The sequence below is a fragment of the Leptopilina boulardi genome, unplaced genomic scaffold, assembly GCF_019393585.1.
Source record: "Leptopilina boulardi isolate dan_hultmark-lab unplaced genomic scaffold, ZJU_Lbou_2.1 LbouV2_318, whole genome shotgun sequence".
Classification (NCBI taxonomy): Eukaryota; Metazoa; Arthropoda; class Insecta; order Hymenoptera; family Figitidae; genus Leptopilina; species Leptopilina boulardi.
In genome coordinates, this window is record NW_026137883.1 from 1 (window position 1) to 23,393 (window position 23,393).

The window sequence follows — 23,393 nt, forward strand, 5'->3', positions numbered from 1 at the left end:
TTGAATTTTTTGGAAAGTTTTTTATTATTTTTAGTGCGTTTTTGGTCATAAAAATGGTCTTCCTCTACTCGGATCAGGGTGTCAATTTTTTTCTACACTTTTCGGTGTATTTTGTGCAAAAATATGCAATAAAATCGTCTGCCTAAAAAAAATTGAATTTTTTTGGAAAGTTTTTTATGATTTTGGATGCGTTTTTGGTCATAAAAAAGGTCTTCCTCTACTCGGATCAGGGTGTCAATTTTTTTTTACACTTTTCGGTGTATTTTGTGCAAGAATATGCAATAAAATCGTCTGCCTAAGAAAAATTGAATTTTTTGGAAAGTTTTTTATGATTTTGGATGCGTTTTTGGTCATAAAAATGGTTTTCCTCTACTCGGATCAGGGTGTCAATTTTTTTCTACACTTTTCGGTGTATTTTGTGCAAGAATATGCAATAAAATCGTCTGCCTAAGAAAAATTGAATTTTTTGGAAAGAATTTTATGATTTTGGATGCGTTTTTGGTCATAAAAATGGTCTTCCTCTACTCGGATCAGGGTGTCAATTTTTTTTTACACTTTTCGGTGTATTTTGTGCCTGAATATGCAATAAAATCGTCTGCCTAAGAAAAATTAAATTTTTTTGGTAAGTTTTTTATTATTTTCGATGCGTTTTTGTTCATAAAAAGGGTTTTTCTCTACTCGGATCAGGGTGTCAATTTTTTTCTACACTTTTCGGTGTATTTTGTGCAAGATTATGCAATAAAATCGTTCTGCCTAAGAAAAATTGAATTTTTTTGGAAAGTTTTTTATGATTTTGGATGCGTTTTTGGTCATAAAAAAGGTCTTCCTCTACTCGGATCAGGGTGTCAATTTTTTTCTACACTTTTCGGTGTATTTTGTGCAAGAATATGCAATAAAATCGTCTGCCTAAGAAAAATTGAATTTTTTGGAAAGAATTTTATGATTTTGGATGCGTTTTTGGTCATAAAAATGGTCTTCCTCTACTCGGATCAGGGTGTCAATTTTTTTCTACACTTTTCGGTGTATTTTGTGCATGAATATGCAATAAAATCGTCTGCCTAAGAAAAATTGAATTTTTTTGGAAAGTTTTTTATGATTTTGGATGCGTTTTTGGTCATAAAAAAGGTCTTCCTCTACTCGGATCAGGGTGTCAATTTTTTTTTACACTTTTCGGTGTATTTTGTGCAAGAATATGCAATAAAATCGTCTGCCTAAAAAAAATTGAATTTTTTTGGAAAGTTTTTTATGATTTTGGATGCGTTTTTGGTCATAAAAAAGGTCTTCCTCTACTCGGATCAGGGTGTCAATTTTTTTCTACACTTTTCGGTGTATTTTGTGCAAGAATATGCAATAAAATCGTCTGCCTAAGAAAAATTGAATTTTTTGGAAAGTTTTTTATGATTTTGGATGCGTTTTTGGTCATAAAAATGGTCTTCCTCTACTCGGATCAGGGTGTCAATTTTTTTTTACACTTTTCGGTGTATTTTGTGCAAGAATATGCAATAAAATCGTCTGCCTAAGAAAAATTGAATTTTTTTGGTAAGTTTTTTATGATTTTGGATGCGTTTTTGGTCATAAAAAGGGTCTTCCTCTACTCGGATCAGGGTGTCAATTTTTTTCTACACTTTTCGGTGTATTTTGTGCAAGAATATGCAATAAAATCGTCTGCCTAAGAAAAATTGAATTTTTTGGAAAGTTTTTTATGATTTTGGATGCGTTTTTGGTCATAAAAATGGTCTTCCTCTACTCGGATCAGGGTGTCAATTTTTTTCTACACTTTTCGGTGTATTTTGTGCAAGAATATGCAATAAAATCTTCTGCCTAAGAAAAATTGAATTTTTTTGGAAAGTTTTTTATGATTTTGGATGCGTTTTTGGTCATAAAAATGGTCTTCCTCTACTCGGATCAGGGTGTCAATTTTTTTCTACACTTTTCGGTGTATTTTGTGCCGGAATATGCAATAAAATCGTCTGCCTAAGAAAAATTAAATTTTTTTGGTAAGTTTTTTATTATTTTCGATGCGTTTTTGTTCATAAAAAGGGTTTTTCTCTACTCGGATCAGGGTGTCAATTTTTTTCTACACTTTTCGGTGTATTTTGTGCAAGATTATGCAATAAAATCGTCTGCCTAAGAAAAATTGAATTTTTTTGGAAAGTTTTTTATGATTTTGGATGCGTTTTTGGTCATAAAAATGGTCTTCCTCTACTCGGATCAGGGTGTCAATTTTTTTCTACACTTTTCGGTGTATTTTGTGCAAGAATATGCAATAAAATCGTCTGCCTAAGAAAAATTGAATTTTTTGGAAAGAATTTTATGATTTTGGATGCGTTTTTGGTCATAAAAATGGTCTTCCTCTACTCGGATCAGGGTGTCAATTTTTTTCTACACTTTTCGGTGTATTTTGTGCCTGAATATGCAATAAAATCGTCTGCCTAAAAAAAATTGAATTTTTTTGGAAAGTTTTTTATGATTTTGGATGCGTTTTTGGTCATAAAAATGGTCTTCCTCTACTCGGATCAGGGTGTCAATTTTTTTCTACACTTTTCGGTGTATTTTGTGCAAGAATATGCAATAAAATCGTCTGCCTAAGAAAAATTGAATTTTTTGGTAAGTTTTTTATTATTTTGATGCGTTTTTGGTCATAAAAAGGGTCTTCCTCTACTCGGATCAGGGTGTCAATTTTTTTCTACACTTTTCGGTGTATTTTGTGCAAGAATATGCAATAAAATCGTCTGCCTAAGAAAAATTGAATTTTTTTGGAAAGTTTTTTATGATTTTGGATGCGTTTTTGGTCATAAAAAAGGTCTTCCTCTACTCGGATCAGGGTGTCAATTTTTTTTACACTTTTCGGTGTATTTTGTGCAAGAATATGCAATAAAATCGTCTGCCTAAGAAAAATTGAATTTTTTGGAAAGAATTTTATGATTTTGGATGCGTTTTTGGTCATAAAAATGGTCTTCCTCTACTCGGATCAGGGTGTCAATTTTTTTCTACACTTTTCGGTGTATTTTGTGCAAGAATATGCAATAAAATCGTCTGCCTAAGAAAAATTGAATTTTTTTGGAAAGTTTTTTATGATTTTGGATGCGTTTTTGGTCATAAAAATGGTCTTCCTCTACTCGGATCAGGGTGTCAATTTTTTTCTACACTTTTCGGTGTATTTTGTGCAAGAATATGCAATAAAATCGTCTGCCTAAGAAAAATTGAATTTTTTGGAAAGAATTTTATGATTTTGGATGCGTTTTTGGTCATAAAAATGGTTTTCCTCTACTCGGATCAGGGTGTCAATTTTTTTCTACACTTTTCGGTGTATTTTGTGCAAGAATATGCAATAAAATCGTCTGCCTAAGAAAAATTGAATTTTTTGGAAAGTTTTTTATGATTTTGGATGCGTTTTTGGTCATAAAAATGGTCTTCCTCTACTCGGATCAGGGTGTCAATTTTTTTCTACACTTTTCGGTGTATTTTGTGCAAGAATATGCAATAAAATCGTCTGCCTAAGAAAAATTGAATTTTTTTGGTAAGTTTTTTATGATTTTGGATGCGTTTTTGGTCATAAAAAGGGTTTTTCTCTACTCGGATCAGGGTGTCAATTTTTTTCTACACTTTTCGGTGTATTTTGTGCAAGAATATGCAATAAAATCGTCTGCCTAAGAAAAATTGAATTTTTTGGAAAGTTTTTTATGATTTTGGATGCGTTTTTGGTCATAAAAATGGTCTTCCTCTACTCGGATCAGGGTGTCAATTTTTTTCTACACTTTTCGGTGTATTTTGTGCAAGAATATGCAATAAAATCGTCTGCCTAAGAAAAATTGAATTTTTTGGAAAGAATTTTATGATTTTGGATGCGTTTTTGGTCATAAAAATGGTCTTCCTCTACTCGGATCAGGGTGTCAATTTTTTTCTACACTTTTCGGTGTATTTTGTGCAAGAATATGCAATAAAATCGTCTGCCTAAGAAAAATTGAATTTTTTTGGAAAGTTTTTTATGATTTTGGATGCGTTTTTGGTCATAAAAATGGTTTTCCTCTACTCGGATCAGGGTGTCAATTTTTTTCTACACTTTTCGGTGTATTTTGTGCAAGAATATGCAATAAAATCGTCTGCCTAAGAAAAATTGAATTTTTTGGAAAGTTTTTTATGATTTTGGATGCGTTTTTGGTCATAAAAATGGTCTTCCTCTACTCGGATCAGGGTGTCAATTTTTTTCTACACTTTTCGGTGTATTTTGTGCAAGATTATGCAATAAAATCGTCTGCCTAAGAAAAATTGAATTTTTTGGAAAGTTTTTTATTATTTTTAGTGCGTTTTTGGTCATAAAAATGGTCTTCCTCTACTCGGATCAGGGTGTCAATTTTTTTCTACACTTTTCGGTGTATTTTGTGCAAAAATATGCAATAAAATCGTCTGCCTAAAAAAAATTGAATTTTTTTGGAAAGTTTTTTATGATTTTGGATGCGTTTTTGGTCATAAAAAAGGTCTTCCTCTACTCGGATCAGGGTGTCAATTTTTTTTTACACTTTTCGGTGTATTTTGTGCAAGAATATGCAATAAAATCGTCTGCCTAAGAAAAATTGAATTTTTTGGAAAGAATTTTATGATTTTGGATGCGTTTTTGGTCATAAAAATGGTCTTCCTCTACTCGGATCAGGGTGTCAATTTTTTTCTACACTTTTCGGTGTATTTTGTGCAAGAATATGCAATAAAATCGTCTGCCTAAGAAAAATTGAATTTTTTGGAAAGTTTTTTATGATTTTGGATGCGTTTTTGGTCATAAAAATGGTCTTCCTCTACTCGGATCAGGGTGTCAATTTTTTTCTACACTTTTCGGTGTATTTTGTGCAAGAATATGCAATAAAATCGTCTGCCTAAGAAAAATTGAATTTTTTTGGAAAGTTTTTTATGATTTTGGATGCGTTTTTGGTCATAAAAAAGGTCTTCCTCTACTCGGATCAGGGTGTCAATTTTTTTTTACACTTTTCGGTGTATTTTGTGCCTGAATATGCAATAAAATCGTCTGCCTAAGAAAAATTAAATTTTTTTGGTAAGTTTTTTATTATTTTCGATGCGTTTTTGTTCATAAAAAGGGTTTTTCTCTACTCGGATCAGGGTGTCAATTTTTTTCTACACTTTTCGGTGTATTTTGTGCAAGATTATGCAATAAAATCGTCTGCCTAAGAAAAATTGAATTTTTTGGAAAGTTTTTTATTATTTTTAGTGCGTTTTTGGTCATAAAAATGGTCTTCCTCTACTCGGATCAGGGTGTCAATTTTTTTCTACACTTTTCGGTGTATTTTGTGCAAGAATATGCAATAAAATCGTCTGCCTAAAAAAAATTGAATTTTTTTGGAAAGTTTTTTATGATTTTGGATGCGTTTTTGGTCATAAAAATGGTCTTCCTCTACTCGGATCAGGGTGTCAATTTTTTTCTACACTTTTCGGTGTATTTTGTGCAAGAATATGCAATAAAATCGTCTGCCTAAGAAAAATTGAATTTTTTGGAAAGAATTTTATGATTTTGGATGCGTTTTTGGTCATAAAAATGGTTTTCCTCTACTCGGATCAGGGTGTCAATTTTTTTCTACACTTTTCGGTGTATTTTGTGCAAGAATATGCAATAAAATCGTCTGCCTAAGAAAAATTGAATTTTTTGGAAAGAATTTTATGATTTTGGATGCGTTTTTGGTCATAAAAATGGTCTTCCTCTACTCGGATCAGGGTGTCAATTTTTTTCTACACTTTTCGGTGTATTTTGTGCAAGAATATGCAATAAAATCGTCTGCCTAAGAAAAATTGAATTTTTTTGGAAAGTTTTTTATGATTTTGGATGCGTTTTTGGTCATAAAAAAGGTCTTCCTCTACTCGGATCAGGGTGTCAATTTTTTTTTACACTTTTCGGTGTATTTTGTGCCTGAATATGCAATAAAATCGTCTGCCTAAGAAAAATTAAATTTTTTTGGTAAGTTTTTTATTATTTTCGATGCGTTTTTGTTCATAAAAAGGGTTTTTCTCTACTCGGATCAGGGTGTCAATTTTTTTCTACACTTTTCGGTGTATTTTGTGCAAGATTATGCAATAAAATCGTCTGCCTAAGAAAAATTGAATTTTTTTGGAAAGTTTTTTATGATTTTGGATGCGTTTTTGGTCATAAAAAAGGTCTTCCTCTACTCGGATCAGGGTGTCAATTTTTTTCTACACTTTTCGGTGTATTTTGTGCAAGAATATGCAATAAAATCGTCTGCCTAAGAAAAATTGAATTTTTTGGAAAGTTTTTTATTATTTTGGATGCGTTTTTGGTCATAAAAATGGTCTTCCTCTACTCGGATCAGGGTGTCAATTTTTTTCTACACTTTTCGGTGTATTTTGTGCAAGAATATGCAATAAAATCGTCTGCCTAAGAAAAATTGAATTTTTTTGGAAAGTTTTTTATGATTTTGGATGCGTTTTTGGTCATAAAAATGGTTTTCCTCTACTCGGATCAGGGTGTCAATTTTTTTCTACACTTTTCGGTGTATTTTGTGCAAGAATATGCAATAAAATCGTCTGCCTAAGAAAAATTGAATTTTTTGGAAAGTTTTTTATGATTTTGGATGCGTTTTTGGTCATAAAAATGGTCTTCCTCTACTCGGATCAGGGTGTCAATTTTTTTCTACACTTTTCGGTGTATTTTGTGCAAGAATATGCAATAAAATCGTCTGCCTAAGAAAAATTGAATTTTTTGGAAAGTTTTTTATGATTTTGGATGCGTTTTTGGTCATAAAAATGGTCTTCCTCTACTCGGATCAGGGTGTCAATTTTTTTCTACACTTTTCGGTGTATTTTGTGCAAGAATATGCAATAAAATCGTCTGCCTAAGAAAAATTGAATTTTTTTGGTAAGTTTTTTATGCTTTTGGATGCGTTTTTGGTCATAAAAAGGGTCTTCCTCTACTCGGATCAGGGTGTCAATTTTTTTCTACACTTTTCGGTGTATTTTGTGCAAGAATATGCAATAAAATCGTCTGCCTAAGAAAAATTGAATTTTTTTGGTAAGTTTTTTTTTATTTTCGATGCGTTTTTGTTCATAAAAAGGGTTTTTCTCTACTCGGATCAGGGTGTCAATTTTTTTCTACACTTTTCGGTGTATTTTGTGCAAGAATATGCAATAAAATCGTCTGCCTAAGAAAAATTGAATTTTTTTGGAAAGTTTTTTATGATTTTGGATGCGTTTTTGGTCATAAAAATGGTCTTCCTCTACTCGGATCAGGGTGTCAATTTTTTTCTACACTTTTCGGTGTATTTTGTGCAAGAATATGCAATAAAATCGTCTGCCTAAGAAAAATTGAATTTTTTTGGAAAGTTTTTTATGATTTTGGATGCGTTTTTGGTCATAAAAATGGTCTTCCTCTACTCGGATCAGGGTGTCAATTTTTTTCTACACTTTTCGGTGTATTTTGTGCAAGAATATGCAATAAAATCGTCTGCCTAAGAAAAATTGAATTTTTTGGAAAGTTTTTTATGATTTTGGATGCGTTTTTGGTCATAAAAATGGTCTTCCTCTACTCGGATCAGGGTGTCAATTTTTTTCTACACTTTTCGGTGTATTTTGTGCCTGAATATGCAATAAAATCTTCTGCCTAAGAAAAATTGAATTTTTTTGGAAAGTTTTTTATGATTTTGGATGCGTTTTTGGTCATAAAAATGGTCTTCCTCTACTCGGATCAGGGTGTCAATTTTTTTCTACACTTTTCGGTGTATTTTGTGCCGGAATATGCAATAAAATCGTCTGCCTAAGAAAAATTAAATTTTTTTGGTAAGTTTTTTATTATTTTCGATGCGTTTTTGTTCATAAAAAGGGTTTTTCTCTACTCGGATCAGGGTGTCAATTTTTTTCTACACTTTTCGGTGTATTTTGTGCAAGATTATGCAATAAAATCGTCTGCCTAAGAAAAATTGAATTTTTTGGAAAGTTTTTTATTATTTTTAGTGCGTTTTTGGTCATAAAAATGGTCTTCCTCTACTCGGATCAGGGTGTCAATTTTTTTCTACACTTTTCGGTGTATTTTGTGCAAGAATATGCAATAAAATCGTCTGCCTAAGAAAAATTGAATTTTTTGGAAAGAATTTTATGATTTTGGATGCGTTTTTGGTCATAAAAATGGTCTTCCTCTACTCGGATCAGGGTGTCAATTTTTTTCTACACTTTTCGGTGTATTTTGTGCAAAAATATGCAATAAAATCGTCTGCCTAAGAAAAATTGAATTTTTTTGGAAAGTTTTTTATGATTTTGGATGCGTTTTTGGTCATAAAAATGGTCTTCCTCTACTCGGATCAGGGTGTCAATTTTTTTCTACACTTTTCGGTGTATTTTGTGCCGGAATATGCAATAAAATCGTCTGCCTAAGAAAAATTAAATTTTTTTGGTAAGTTTTTTATTATTTTCGATGCGTTTTTGTTCATAAAAAGGGTTTTTCTCTACTCGGATCAGGGTGTCAATTTTTTTCTACACTTTTCGGTGTATTTTGTGCAAGATTATGCAATAAAATCGTCTGCCTAAGAAAAATTGAATTTTTTTGGAAAGTTTTTTATGATTTTGGATGCGTTTTTGGTCATAAAAATGGTCTTCCTCTACTCGGATCAGGGTGTCAATTTTTTTCTACACTTTTCGGTGTATTTTGTGCAAGAATATGCAATAAAATCGTCTGCCTAAGAAAAATTGAATTTTTTGGAAAGAATTTTATGATTTTGGATGCGTTTTTGGTCATAAAAATGGTCTTCCTCTACTCGGATCAGGGTGTCAATTTTTTTCTACACTTTTCGGTGTATTTTGTGCAAAAATATGCAATAAAATCGTCTGCCTAAGAAAAATTGAATTTTTTTGGAAAGTTTTTTATGATTTTGGATGCGTTTTTGGTCATAAAAATGGTCTTCCTCTACTCGGATCAGGGTGTCAATTTTTTTCTACACTTTTCGGTGTATTTTGTGCAAGAATATGCAATAAAATCGTCTGCCTAAGAAAAATTGAATTTTTTGGAAAGAATTTTATGATTTTGGATGCGTTTTTGGTCATAAAAATGGTCTTCCTCTACTCGGATCAGGGTGTCAATTTTTTTCTACACTTTTCGGTGTATTTTGTGCAAAAATATGCAATAAAATCGTCTGCCTAAGAAAAATTGAATTTTTTTGGAAAGTTTTTTATGATTTTGGATGCGTTTTTGGTCATAAAAATGGTCTTCCTCTACTCGGATCAGGGTGTCAATTTTTTTCTACACTTTTCGGTGTATTTTGTGCAAAAATATGCAATAAAATCGTCTGCCTAAGAAAAATTGAATTTTTTTGGAAAGTTTTTTATGATTTTGGATGCGTTTTTGGTCATAAAAATGGTCTTCCTCTACTCGGATCAGGGTGTCAATTTTTTTCTACACTTTTCGGTGTATTTTGTGCAAGAATATGCAATAAAATCGTCTGCCTAAGAAAAATTGAATTTTTTGGAAAGAATTTTATGATTTTGGATGCGTTTTTGGTCATAAAAATGGTCTTCCTCTACTCGGATCAGGGTGTCAATTTTTTTCTACACTTTTCGGTGTATTTTGTGCAAGAATATGCAATAAAATCGTCTGCCTAAGAAAAATTGAATTTTTTGGAAAGAATTTTATGATTTTGGATGCGTTTTTGGTCATAAAAATGGTCTTCCTCTACTCGGATCAGGGTGTCAATTTTTTTCTACACTTTTCGGTGTATTTTGTGCAAGAATATGCAATAAAATCGTCTGCCTAAGAAAAATTGAATTTTTTGGAAAGAATTTTATGATTTTGGATGCGTTTTTGGTCATAAAAATGGTCTTCCTCTACTCGGATCAGGGTGTCAATTTTTTTCTACACTTTTCGGTGTATTTTGTGCAAGAATATGCAATAAAATCGTCTGCCTAAGAAAAATTGAATTTTTTTGGTAAGTTTTTTTTTATTTTCGATGCGTTTTTGTTCATAAAAAGGGTTTTTCTCTACTCGGATCAGGGTGTCAATTTTTTTTTACACTTTTCGGTGTATTTTGTGCCTGAATATGCAATAAAATCTTCTGCCTAAGAAAAATTGAATTTTTTTGGAAATTTTTTTATGATTTTGGATGCGTTTTTGGTCATAAAAATGGTCTTCCTCTACTCGGATCAGGGTGTCAATTTTTTTCTACACTTTTCGGTGTATTTTGTGCCTGAATATGCAATAAAATCGTCTGCCTAAGAAAAATTGAATTTTTTGGAAAGAATTTTATGATTTTGGATGCGTTTTTTGTCTTAAAAATGGTCTTCCTCTACTCGGATCAGGGTGTCAATTTTTTTCTACACTTTTCGGTGTATTTTGTGCAAGAATATGCAATAAAATCGTCTGCCTAAGAAAAATTGAATTTTTTGGAAAGAATTTTATGATTTTGGATGCGTTTTTGGTCATAAAAATGGTCTTCCTCTACTCGGATCAGGGTGTCAATTTTTTTCTACACTTTTCGGTGTATTTTGTGCAAGAATATGCAATAAAATCGTCTGCCTAAGAAAAATTGAATTTTTTGGAAAGAATTTTATGATTTTGGATGCGTTTTTGGTCATAAAAATGGTCTTCCTCTACTCGGATCAGGGTGTCAATTTTTTTCTACACTTTTCGGTGTATTTTGTGCAAGAATATGCAATAAAATCGTCTGCCTAAGAAAAATTGAATTTTTTTGGTAAGTTTTTTTTTATTTTCGATGCGTTTTTGTTCATAAAAAGGGTTTTTCTCTACTCGGATCAGGGTGTCAATTTTTTTTTACACTTTTCGGTGTATTTTGTGCCTGAATATGCAATAAAATCTTCTGCCTAAGAAAAATTGAATTTTTTTGGAAATTTTTTTATGATTTTGGATGCGTTTTTGGTCATAAAAATGGTCTTCCTCTACTCGGATCAGGGTGTCAATTTTTTTCTACACTTTTCGGTGTATTTTGTGCCTGAATATGCAATAAAATCGTCTGCCTAAGAAAAATTGAATTTTTTGGAAAGAATTTTATGATTTTGGATGCGTTTTTTGTCTTAAAAATGGTCTTCCTCTACTCGGATCAGGGTGTCAATTTTTTTCTACACTTTTCGGTGTATTTTGTGCCTGAATATGCAATAAAATCTTCTGCCTAAGAAAAATTGAATTTTTTTGGAAATTTTTTTATGCTTTTGGATGCGTTTTTGGTCATGAAAAGGCTCTTCCTCTACTCACAGAAAAAACCTGAATTCAAATTGAGTATAGATTCTATACTCAATTTGATTCACAACAAAAATGAATCTGGTTGTCTCATTTCGAGTTCTAAGGTAAGAGTATCAAAATGAAACAGGCAAGTTTCATTTTGAGAAAAAGAAAAATGGAAAAATATTGTGAAATAACGAATAATTTTGCACAAAAAAATGTAATATAATAATTACAAAGAAGTAAATAACACGCTAGACTTAATAATATTTGATTAAAAATTGCTTGTAATCGCGTAATAAAATAATAAAGGAAATATGTTTTTAGGTTAGAAAAATGAAAACATGTGTTTTGACAACAGGAACGGTACTGCCAACTTAAATAATAGCGGTAAATTTAAAAACTTATGAAATTAATTATTATCTACGTAAATAATAATAAATAATTTTTATTTAAAAACTTCTAAATATTCGTACTGGTCAAAATAATCTTTCTGGTGTTGTTGAAATATTAGAAACAATAATTGAAATACAAAATTACTCTGCTTATGATGCCAACTTAGAAATCTGAAATTCCAGCCAATATCATTTTGAATAACATGAAGTTTGTCCCACACTCATTTCGATACCCAAAAGAAAATGAGTTGCAACAAAAATGAGTCCAAGTTTTTTCTGTGCTCGGATCTGGGTGTCAATTTTTTTCTACACTTTTCGGTGTATTCTGTGCATGAATATGCAATTAAATCGGCTGCCTAAGAAAAATTGAATTTTTTGCTTCCTGGTGGAGGAAGCTTTGTATTCCTTTCGTTTATAAATCTTTTCAAAGTGGCGGAAACAAATTTTTTTCTTTATAGAAACATGTTATATGAGATCCTGATCAATTGTCCGGATGTATTTATGTGTGTGTGTTAGTGTGTGGATCCCTTTTTTGTTTAGAAGATAACTTTGAAAGGTTTTAATGGATTTTGATAAAATTTAGTAGGCTCATTTATCATATTAATATCTTAAATCTGACCAAAGGATTTTGAAAAATACTCAAAAAAAAAAAATTTTATGGTCTATTTTCCAAAAATTCAAGACGAATCGATCGATATATGAAGTATACATTTGAGGTAAATTTAAAGGATTAATGAAAGTTAAAAAATCAAAAATTCACATTTTGTCAATAAAATTTTGCTTTCTCTACGAGGAAGCAAATTTTTTTGCTGATCGTGAAGAGGAAGCAAAATGTGCATGTAATGAACATCTGAATTTACAACTTGTTTTAACTATCTTTATAAAATTTCTTAAAAAATCCTTTAAGAGTATGTGGGAACCTCCCACGGGACCTAGTATGGAAAAATGTGTTTTGGTAGTATACATTTCACTCTAAAATGAGAAAAGATTTTTGTCTACAATTTTGAGGGATGATAGATTTGGGTACAAAGAATCTCGCTGTTCTTCGAAAAATACATAATTTTGAGTTAAATTATTAAAAAATGAAGTTTAAAATTGGCATTTTTAAACGAAAATTTAAACAAAGATGGCGGCGTATACACAGACGTTGCTTGAGTGTGTCAGTGCTCCAGTAAACAGCGCCAATTTGAGCAAGTGGCCGCTGAAGGAACTACGATTAAATACATTATTTTACTATTTATTGCTTTATTTTTATTAATTTTACGTTAAATTATGGTAAATGAGTAGAACAGTGAGATTCCTTGTACAAAACAAAATCGTTTCTCAAAAATTTTAACCCAAAATCATTTTTTATTTCAGAAGAAGTTTCATACCACAAAAAAACGTCCTTTGCCCACATACCCTTAAACATTATTTCAACTAAATTCTCTCACTAAGAAAAATAAAAAAAAATCGAAAATTCAGATTTTTTTTTACACATATAGGAAAAGGACAAAAAAATACTCAAATCATTTATTTTGTATGTTTAATAAGTTAATAAAATGTCAGAATTATTTACAGACTGTTGTTGATGAAAAAAAAAAAAATATTTTTTTTATAAGTTAATGAAAATTAGTTCTTTTAAAAATGAATCCAATTCATTTAACTATAGAGACGAATTTTAATTAAATTATTATAAATGAATTTGCGAAATAAACAATAATGATTAATTGATTTCATCAAAATTCTACAACAGTACCATGCAATTCAAACACCGATTTTTTACAATGAGGAATTGAAATTTTATTCATTCCACATAATGAAATCAGTCTATCTTTTAAATTCTCAACATTTAATACATGACTTCCTTGAGGATTTTCCAAAAGAATTGTCCCTTCTTTACCACATGTTTTGAAATTAATAAACTTACAAATTGGCAAAGTTTTATCATTTGATTTACAATTATCAATTGGTGGTACATCACCATCACGAACAATAAAAATATTTTCACCATGTAATTGAAGAAAATTTGTATTCTCACCAAGTTTCTCATTATTTGCATACAATTGATAATTACATCCATAAATACCAAAAATATTTTCCACAGTTTCACAAAATTTCTCATAATTAATTGTCAAATTATTTTTAAAATCTCTCAATAAAATTGTCCCCTGTTGACTATTGGCACCAAATCGAGGCGAACAATTGACAAGATGAACATTAACAAATTCCACAAATGGTTTAATGCCATTTGTCAATTGACACATTGAATTTCCTTTCACCAAAACAAGATTCATTTCAACGCCTTTAATATTTTGCATTTCTTCTAAAATAATAATATTGCCCTCATTTTGAAATTTAGAATAATTCATTTGTGGAGTTTTTGTTGTTGTCTCAATAAATTTCTGATGTGTATCAACAACTTTTGCCAAAGTACTATTTTTATCCTTAATATCATAATAAACAGTTGCTTCATCAGTTGGAACGAGTTGTGCTTTTTTTCGTAATTTTTGCACACGATTAATTATCTCCCTCGCTAAACCTTCATTCAACATCATTTCATCGGGTGTGACATCCAATAAAATTAAAACATTACCCTCACAATGTGCCTCATATTGTTTTGACAATTGTTCAGCAGCCGGTCCCGAAAAACTGTAACTCAAACGAAGATCATCCTTTTCCAATGTATGACCCAAAACAACAATATTCTGATTATTGACAAATTTTTGTAATTCATCATTCGAAAGATCTTTAATTGCCGCCATTACTGCTTTAAATTCACCCTTAAGACGTGCACCAAGATTTTTATGATCAGGCTCAGCTTTAAGTGTAACTCCATATTTCTCCTTATCCGTTGTTGCTGTTAATTTCTTCACATTCAATTCCTCAAGAATATAAGGCGTCAATGAAACAATATCATCAATAACACGACTATCTTGATTAATGACAACAATTTCAGGCAATGGATATTTAACTGGCATTGTTTTTCTATCGCGAACAATTCGTCCCAAATCAATCACCGTTTGCATACATGCCACAGCTTTTTCAATATCTTGATTAATAAATTTCGGCGATGAATTTGGAATCATTTCATAATGTATACTGTCATGAGTTTTTGTCATTGGCAATAATTTTCTTAATCTTTGAAACATAAATTCAGTTAAAAACGGTGTAAATGGTGCATTGACACGACACATTGTGTAGACAATATAGAAAAGTGTATTTAATGCACGTTGACAATCATCAGAACCAGTGTCACCCTTTATACGTTTTCGATTCATGCGAACGTACCAATTTGTCAAATTATCGATAAATTTTATTAATCTTGGAACAACTGTGTACAATCTATAGGCACTCATTTCCTGTTTTAAAAATTCAAGAAGCGATTGAGTAAAAGAAATAATCCATCTATCCATAATATTACCATTTGTATTCTTATTATCCTCAAGACTGTGATATTGAAAGACAATATTTTCCGCTTTCTCATATCTCTCAATATTTTGTATAAGAAAACGAAATGCATTATACCATGGAAGAAAAACATCCTTTATCACATCTCTCACGCCCTCTTCTTTAAATCTCAAATTCTCACCCCTTACAACTGGTGAATTTATCAAATACAATCTTAATGCATCAGCACCATATTTATTAACAATTTCCATTGGATCCGGATAATTTTTCTTTCGTTTCGACATTTTTTGACCATCGCCCGCCAATATCAATCCATTTGCAATTAAATTTTTAAATGGCGCCTTACCAAACAATGCAGTTGATATCACCAACAATGTATAAAACCAACCGCGCGTTTGATCAATACCCTCAGCAATAAAATCAGCGGGAAAACTCTCTTCAAATTCTTTAATTTTTTCAAATGGATAATGCATTTGTGCATAGGGCATTGAACCCGATTCAAACCAACAATCAAAAACTTCACTAATTCTTCTCAATGGCGGTTGTCCAGGTCGTTTTGATGGTATTGTTAAATTATCAATACTCTCACGATGAATATCAGTTATTTTAACACCAGTTAATTGTTCCAATTCGGCAATACTTCCAATGCACATAATCTCCTTACCATCCTCCGATATCCAAAGGGGAATTGGATTACCCCAATAACGATTACGACTAATTGCCCAATCGCGTGCATTCTCCAACCAATTGGCAAATCTTTTCTCCTTCACATACTCTGGCACCCAATAAGTCTCCGAATATGTCTTCATAAGACGATCCTTAATCATTGTTACACGAACAAACCAAGATGGCACAGCTTTATAAAGCAATGGCGTATCTGAACGCCAACAAAATGGATAACTATGTGTCGTTGTTCCACTGTGAATTAATTTTCCCTTTGTTTTTAAAATTTTCATTATCTCCTTGTCGGCCGTTTTTACAAAAACCCCTTTAAATTCACTCACTGGTTCTGTAAATTTACCACAATTATCCACAGGACACACCATTTCTTGTTCCTTAGTGATAATTCCAGCTGCAAGACAACATCTATAATCATCCTCACCGAAATATGGTGCCTGATGAACAATTCCCGTACCCGATCCCGCAGTCACATAATTATCATTCAACACAACAAATGCACCTTTCTTTCGAAGATGTGCAAAATAATCAAATGGTGGCTCATAAGATTTCCCCTTTAATTCACTACCCTTTCTTTTACCCTTAACAGTATAATGATCCTTTGATTTATAAACAACTTCTAAACTTGATTCAAGAATTATGTAAATTTTACCCGTTGCTGAATCGATAATTTCAAGATATTCATAGTCGGCATTACAGCACAATGCAAGATTACTTGGTAGTGTCCATGGTGTTGTTGTCCAGGCGAGAAGTGAAACATTTGGCTCATCAATAAGTGGAAATGCAACAACCACCGATGGATCAATGACATCTTTGTAATTTTGTCCGGCTTCGAAATTTGACAAAGGTGTATTGCAACCAGTTGAAAATGGTACAACTTTTACGCCCTGATAAACGAGGCCCTTATTGAATAATTCTTTAAAAACCCACCAAATTGTTTCCATATACCATGGATAAAGTGTTTTGTAATCATTTTTAAAATCAATCCAACGACCAATACGACCGACTATTTTTTCCCATTCGGTTGCATAGCGCATAACAATTTTTCGACATTCATTATTATAATTTGCTATACCCATTTTGGCAACATCGTCGGGGCCCTTGATACCCAGAGCGTTGTCAATTTCATATTCGACTGGAAGTCCATGAGTATCCCAACCAAATCTACGATCAACGTGATAACCATTTTGATGTGCGTATCTACAAAAAAAAAAGGGGGAGAGGCTTAATTTTTGCAATATCAGGGCTGCTATTGTTTAAGAATTCTTAGTTCTTACTCACTTTTTGCTTTAGAATTAGTTAAATTTTACTAATTGTTAGTAAAAGTTACTAATAATTAGTAAAATTTTACTAATAAAGAAGCAAAAAGTGAGTCACTAATTTAAATTAGTAAACATTTTTACTAATTCAGATTTAGAGAGCAAACTAAAAAGTTGTTTTTAAGGGGACAGGTGAAATTAATGCTGTTTAAGGTTTAAAACTACAATATACTATATGAAAATTTAAAAAAATATTAATTCATTAATAACACTGTCCGACAATGATTTTGCCCCTCGGATAATTCCGGTCACTTTCGATAGATTTTTACACGCTGATTACGAATCTGCAAATAAAAATGCTCTAGTACGTCCAGTTTCTGAGAAAATTAGTGTTAAAAAGTCGAAAATGCGTGTTTTTGGCCATATTTGAATTTGAATAAAATAAAAACAAGAGGTGCTAGAATCTTGTTCTTGGGTTCAAATGAAAGCTTGAAACTTAAACAACAATTCCATGAAGGGAAAAATTAAAGGCATAATGATAAGGCCGTTAAAACTTATTTTTTCATTTGCGATTAATTTTGTCATTTTTCATAATCAACGAACACCGTGTATAACCTTAATAGTTTAAAACAAGTGACAAACAAGTGAATGAAACATCATTCGAATTTGAAAATTTTTCACGTGACTTTCAGGTTACTTATTATCTATTAATTTTTAAACTTACCTTCTTTAAACCATATTTAAATAAGATAATGTTCACTATACAGTTTTTTGAAGACTTCTGCAGAACGCTGGGCCGAATTGTTTTTATTAACAAAATACAGTAATAAATAATTAACTTTCAATTATTACATATAGGTTAAATTAATATTTAAATAAAAATTTAAAAATTTTATAAAAAATGTTTTTGTTAATCAAAAATTTTAATTAATTTTATTTTTCGGATATATTTTTATTTTAATTTCATTTATTTGAAAATTCAGATATATAAATGAAAAATTAAACTGATTTTAAATAATAATATCTTTAAAGTGTGAATTTTAAAAATATGAATATTAAAAATTCAAAGACATCTTTTGAAAATTTTTTAAGATATATTTTGAAATTTTTTATCTATCGTATAGAATTTTAAATATTGTATTTGTGTATTTTATGTTAAATGAAACTAATAAGATGTTAATTATATAAACTTTTTTAGGTGTATTGTGAAATTTTGTTATTTGTGATAATTATTTATTATTTATTAAAGTTTGTGTGTTTATACTCGTCACGATTGACGAAAATAGTTAATAGAAAATTAATTAGATAATAAGTAACCTGAAAGTCAACTGAAAAATTTTAAAATTCGAATGATGTTTCATTCACTTGCTTGTCACTTGTTTCAAAATGTTAGGGTTATATACAGTGTTCGTTGAATATGAAAAATGACAAAATTAATCGCAAATGAAAAAATAAGTTTTAACAGCCTTATCATTATGCCTTTATTTTTCCCTTCATGGAATTGTTGTTTAAGTTTCAAGCTTTCATTTGAACCCAAGAACAAGATTCTAGCACCTCTTGTTTTTATTTTATTCAAATTCAAATATGGCCAAAAACACGCATTTTCGACTTTTTAACACTAATTTTCTCAGAAACTGGACGTGCTAGAGCATTTTTATTTGCAGATTCGTAATCAGCGTGTAAAAATCTATCGAAAGTGACCGGAATTATCCGAGGGGCAGAAAAAAAAATCATTTTTGTCGGACAGTGTAATTTTTTAAATAAAACTCGTTATGTTCTACACATACAACAATTTTTATATTTTTAAAGAATATTAATTTTTATAGAAATTTTATAACAGTATTTTCAAAACTTTTTTTCATTTTGTATATAAATCAATTTTTTTACAGTAATATTTAATAACTGAAGAGGCCCAGCGTGCATGGGCGAAAGCTAATATATGTATTTAAATATTAAATAAATGTGGATTTCACCAAAAAATAACATAACATCTCTCTACTATAAATAATCCAAAAAATTTAAACATCTTTACTGAAACTCGAAATTTTCAAAAATTTCAGAAAGAAGTATCTTAATATAAGATGTTTTGGTAGTCATTTTTAAGACGTTTTGGTAGTAACTTTTTAGTTATTTGAAATATCTTAGTTTAAGAAGTTAAATAGTATCTTTGCCAAACTGCTTCACATATTTTTGATGAAAAAAATTTTAAGGATAACTATGGCCTCTTATGTAAGATGCTTAATGTATTTTATATTTTAGTAACTTCAAATACTGACGTATCTTAAAATTTACAAGCATCTTTTTTCTACACATCTTATGACCCCACAAATATCTAAATTCAAGTAACTTACATTTTAAGATAGCAAAAATATTTTCATTCTTGTTAAAACGCAAAAAGCGGGCCGCATGATTATTATCCCCAAATTACAATTTCATAATTTTCAAGACATCGAAATTCTTATTATCGAAATGTCATTTCACATAATTTTTATATTTTGAAATAACGTTTAACATAATTTTTCTTTTTTCGAATAATCATTTATTCTAATTATTTAATAATCAAATTACCTTTTAACATAATTTTTCTTTTGACGAATGACCATTGGTTAGAAGTTTTAAATGTTCAAATTTCAATTATCTAGAATTTTCATCTAATCACATTTCCATTTAGTATAATTTTTATTGCTTCGAAATATTATTTTACATAAATTTCAATTTTCTAAACTTTATTTGTTATAATTGTTATTTTTCTAAAATCCACATAACCTAAAATTCACTGACACTATTTGCTATTTTACATAATTGACAAAACACAGAAAATTCAAATGTCCTAAATTTTGTTTTGGCGATATATATATAATTTTTCATAATCTCTATTTCTTATAATAGTCACTTATAATAAATTCCCTTTTTCGAATTTTCAAATAACATATGGTCCAAACAACAGAAATTTCATTTCTTCTAAAATATCACGTCTTAGTTTTTAAGCAGCTGTTTCCCATCTATGTGTTTTTAAGGTGCAACTCATCAAATGTAAACAAACATGAAAATGTACGTAATTATTGACAAATTTGCGACAGCTTTTTTTTAAATAGAAAATAAAAATTGTTCTTTCTCTCTGAGAAAATGGAAAATTCATATATAAAACTACAGCATAACACCGTATTTAATGAATAATATTAATAATTATAATAAAATGAAAATTACACTGAAACAACAATTTTCTGAAGGTTTCTTGCTTTTGCTTTTGATCTCTAATAAATATTTAGGTTGATGCTTTAGCATCTTTACCCTTGATATCGAATATTGAAGGAAATTTGGATCCTTGAAGATGGTCTATTTAGAAATTATTGTAGACCCTCATCAAGTATTTCTACTATGCGAGGGCGCCGACGTCGAGGACGGCAGACTTTAGGATTATATTTGAGTATGTTTTGAAGAATCTTGTTTTCATGATTTTCAACTTGATTAAACAGTTTTAGGGCCAAATCACGACCATATTTGCGTATGGTGGGAATTTTTAATACCTCCAAAACGAAACAAAACACCTTCGTAAGATTTTAATAGAAGGTAAAGAATATTTTAAAAAATCTTTGTGCAAAACCTCAATTTTTTCGGAGCACCGACAAAAAAGTTATAAATAAATAAAAATCTTGAGAATATTTAAATAAAATTTTGTTTAAAATCGTATATCATCCAAAAATAATAAATTTTTGCAATAATTCTTTCGTTCCTCTGTGCAGAATAAAGTGATTTATGTTTTTGGTGAGTTCCAACATCTAATTTTTAATAGTTTTTTAATAATAGCGTTTTTAAAAAAATTGAAAAATTTAAGGTTACAAAATCACATTGTGAACCTCCTACTTTTGATATTTAATATTTTTAAAGGGAATAAAATTTTTACCATAATATTATGGTTAATGAACTCATCGAGTTTCACATATATTAAAACTTGATTTTTTAAAAATTTGGTCGCAACCACTATAAGACGATAGTCAGTGGACTAACCCTATTAAAAAAAAAGCAGTCACAAATGTGTCAATAATTACGTACATTTTCATGTTTGTTTACATTTGACGAGTTGCACCTGGCCTTAAGGGTATGTGGGAACCTCCAACGTGACCTAATATGGGAAAATGTGTTTTGGTAGTATAGATTTCATTCTAAAATGAGAAAAGATTTTTGTCTAAAATTTTAAAGGAATGATAGATTAGGGTACAAGGAATTGCGCTGTTCTCCAAAAAATACATAATTTTGAGTTAAATTATTAAAAAATGATGTTTAAAAAGTTTAATTTTTAAACGAAAATGAAAAGAAACATGTCGGCGCATACACAGACGTTGCTTGAGTGTATCAGTGCTCCAGTAAACAGCGCCAATTCGAGCGAGTGACCGGTGAATGAACTATGATAAAACACATTATTTTACTATGTATTTATTATGCTTTATTTTTATTATTTTCGCGTTAAGTTATAGTAAATGAGAAGAATAGCGAGATTTCTTGTACCAAACTAAATCATTTTTCCAAAATTTTAACCGGAAATCATATTTTATTTCAGAGAAAGTTTCAAACCACAAAACACGTCTTTTGTCCACATACCATTAAATTAAAAATTTTTGAAAATTTTATTTGCTAATTTTTTTTTTTTTTTTTGAAATTATAAATAATTATGAAATTTCATAAAAATTTGAATTGAAAAATAGTTTAAGGTAATTGAATTTGTGAAGAATTTCATTTATATTATTAAAAATAATTAATTTAGTGAAGAATTTTAGTTAAAAGTTTGTTAAATAATTGAAATAAAGAAGATCTAAAAGATCTGCATTGTATACTAAAAAAATGTATTTTGTTTACATTTTTTTTTTAAAAATGTAAAAAAAAGTCGAAAAAGTCGCATTTTATTAAAATATGTCGGAAAAAGTCGTATAATCCGAGGCCTGTATGAATTTTAAAATAACAGTGTTACTGAAAATGTCAAAATTTCAACTCACTCTATACTTTCTATACCTATATTTATTTATTTTATTTTTTTTTTTAAATGAGCTAATATTTTAAGTATTTATACTCTTGATAGAAAACTTTATTTTTTAAAGACGAAAAATTTATTCATATAGTAACAATTATATTAACTTATTATTATAAAATAATTAAAAGATTAATTAAAATTGAGTATTGTAATTAATGAAGGTAAAGCCTTCAAATTCAAACATGAAAATACAACTAAAACTATTTACTCTATATAAAGAGGTATTGTAATTTTCTAGGTTATTGCGTTAGATTTAATTCCTTTGTGGAATTTCACATAGTTTTAAAATGTATTTTCACGTATCCATAATTATAATGTTTCAATAAATTTATTATTATTATTATTATTATTATCAATATTATTTCTTTTTTTTTTTAATTAATGCAACAATTGAGATTAATCCACATATATGTATATGCGACACGTGTTCAAAACTATTCAGTATATAGGTTATAAAAGTAAGCAGAACTAATTTTGCATAAGATAAAAAAATTAAACAATTTACTACTCACCTAGTGACAATATCTTTTATCGTTCCCGCTAAAATGTGTCCATAATGAGGTAATCCTGTTGCAAAAGGTGGACCATCATAAAAAGAATATCTTGGCTTGCCTTTTGATTGTTGTAGACATTTTTGAAAAACATCCAATTTATTCCACAAATCCAAAACAACTTCTTCCTCTTGAGGAAAATTTATTGTTTCCGGCAACTTTGTCGCCATTATTGAACTTTATTTATTCACGCGTTTTTCTTATAAAAAACACAATACCGGCTGTTTTATTACAATCGACACGTGTTTGTCGTTTATTTTTCGCCAAAAGTCATTTTTTCCATTAAAAAAAAAATGAAACCAGAGATTAATTTAACATAGATGTACGACAACTACTTTAAAATTTCTTTTTTAGACCTCTATCCGTAGATTTCAGAAGCGAACAGTATTTTTCTTTTCAATTAAATAAGATTCTTTTAAATAATATTTATTCCAACTTTATACATTAATTTAAAAATAAATTGAGTTTATTTTTTAAAAATGAGGATTATTTATTAAAGAATATAAATTCACCGTGGTGGTACATATAGTGCCTGAATGTCTTGAAGTTGTATGAATATTGAACATTTCAGAACTACCAACTGTTTAAAATTTTTAATATAGAAAACGGCGCGAAATAATTTTTTTCTTTGCAGTTATTATTATTATTACATATTAAATAATATTAATATATATTGTAACTTTTTAACATATTTTAATTATTGTTAATATTTTTCTCTTTTTTTTAAAAAATAACTTCTATTTATTCAAAGTTTAAGTTTCAATTTGTCAGTGAAAAAATTACCCACCAGATAGCGTAGTTTTAACCTTAAAATTTTTTTTTGCAAAGTAAACATATATTCAAAAAATTCATTAATAAAATTATGTTTTATTTTTTAATTATTATTTTAATATTTACATAAACTTTAGAAAAATTGAAAAA

At 29.6% G+C, this 23,393-nt stretch overlaps 1 protein-coding gene across 1 annotated transcript; it reads right to left on the reverse strand.

The window, feature by feature from the left end:
* Window positions 1-13,078: 13,078 nt before the first annotated feature.
* Window positions 13,079-22,811, reverse strand: LOC127284063 (isoleucine--tRNA ligase, cytoplasmic). The gene is made up of 2 exons (XM_051309347.1): window positions 22,434-22,811; window positions 13,079-16,836 (listed from the first exon to the last, which is right to left on the reverse strand). The coding sequence occupies exons 1-2, from the start codon at window positions 22,640-22,642 to the stop codon at window positions 13,287-13,289; spliced, it is 3,759 nt and encodes a 1,252-aa protein (XP_051165304.1). The 5' UTR covers window positions 22,643-22,811; the 3' UTR covers window positions 13,079-13,286.
* Between the last annotated feature and the right edge of the window lie 582 nt (window positions 22,812-23,393).

Coding starts and splice junctions, on each gene's coding strand:
- LOC127284063 (XM_051309347.1), bottom strand. CDS start 22,642: ATGGCGACAAAGTTGCCGGAAACAATAAATTTTCCTCAAGAGGAAGAA. Junction 16,837..22,433: donor ATAAAAGATATTGTCACTAG/GTGAGTAGTAAA, acceptor TTTTTTTTGTAG/ATACGCACATCAAAATGGTT.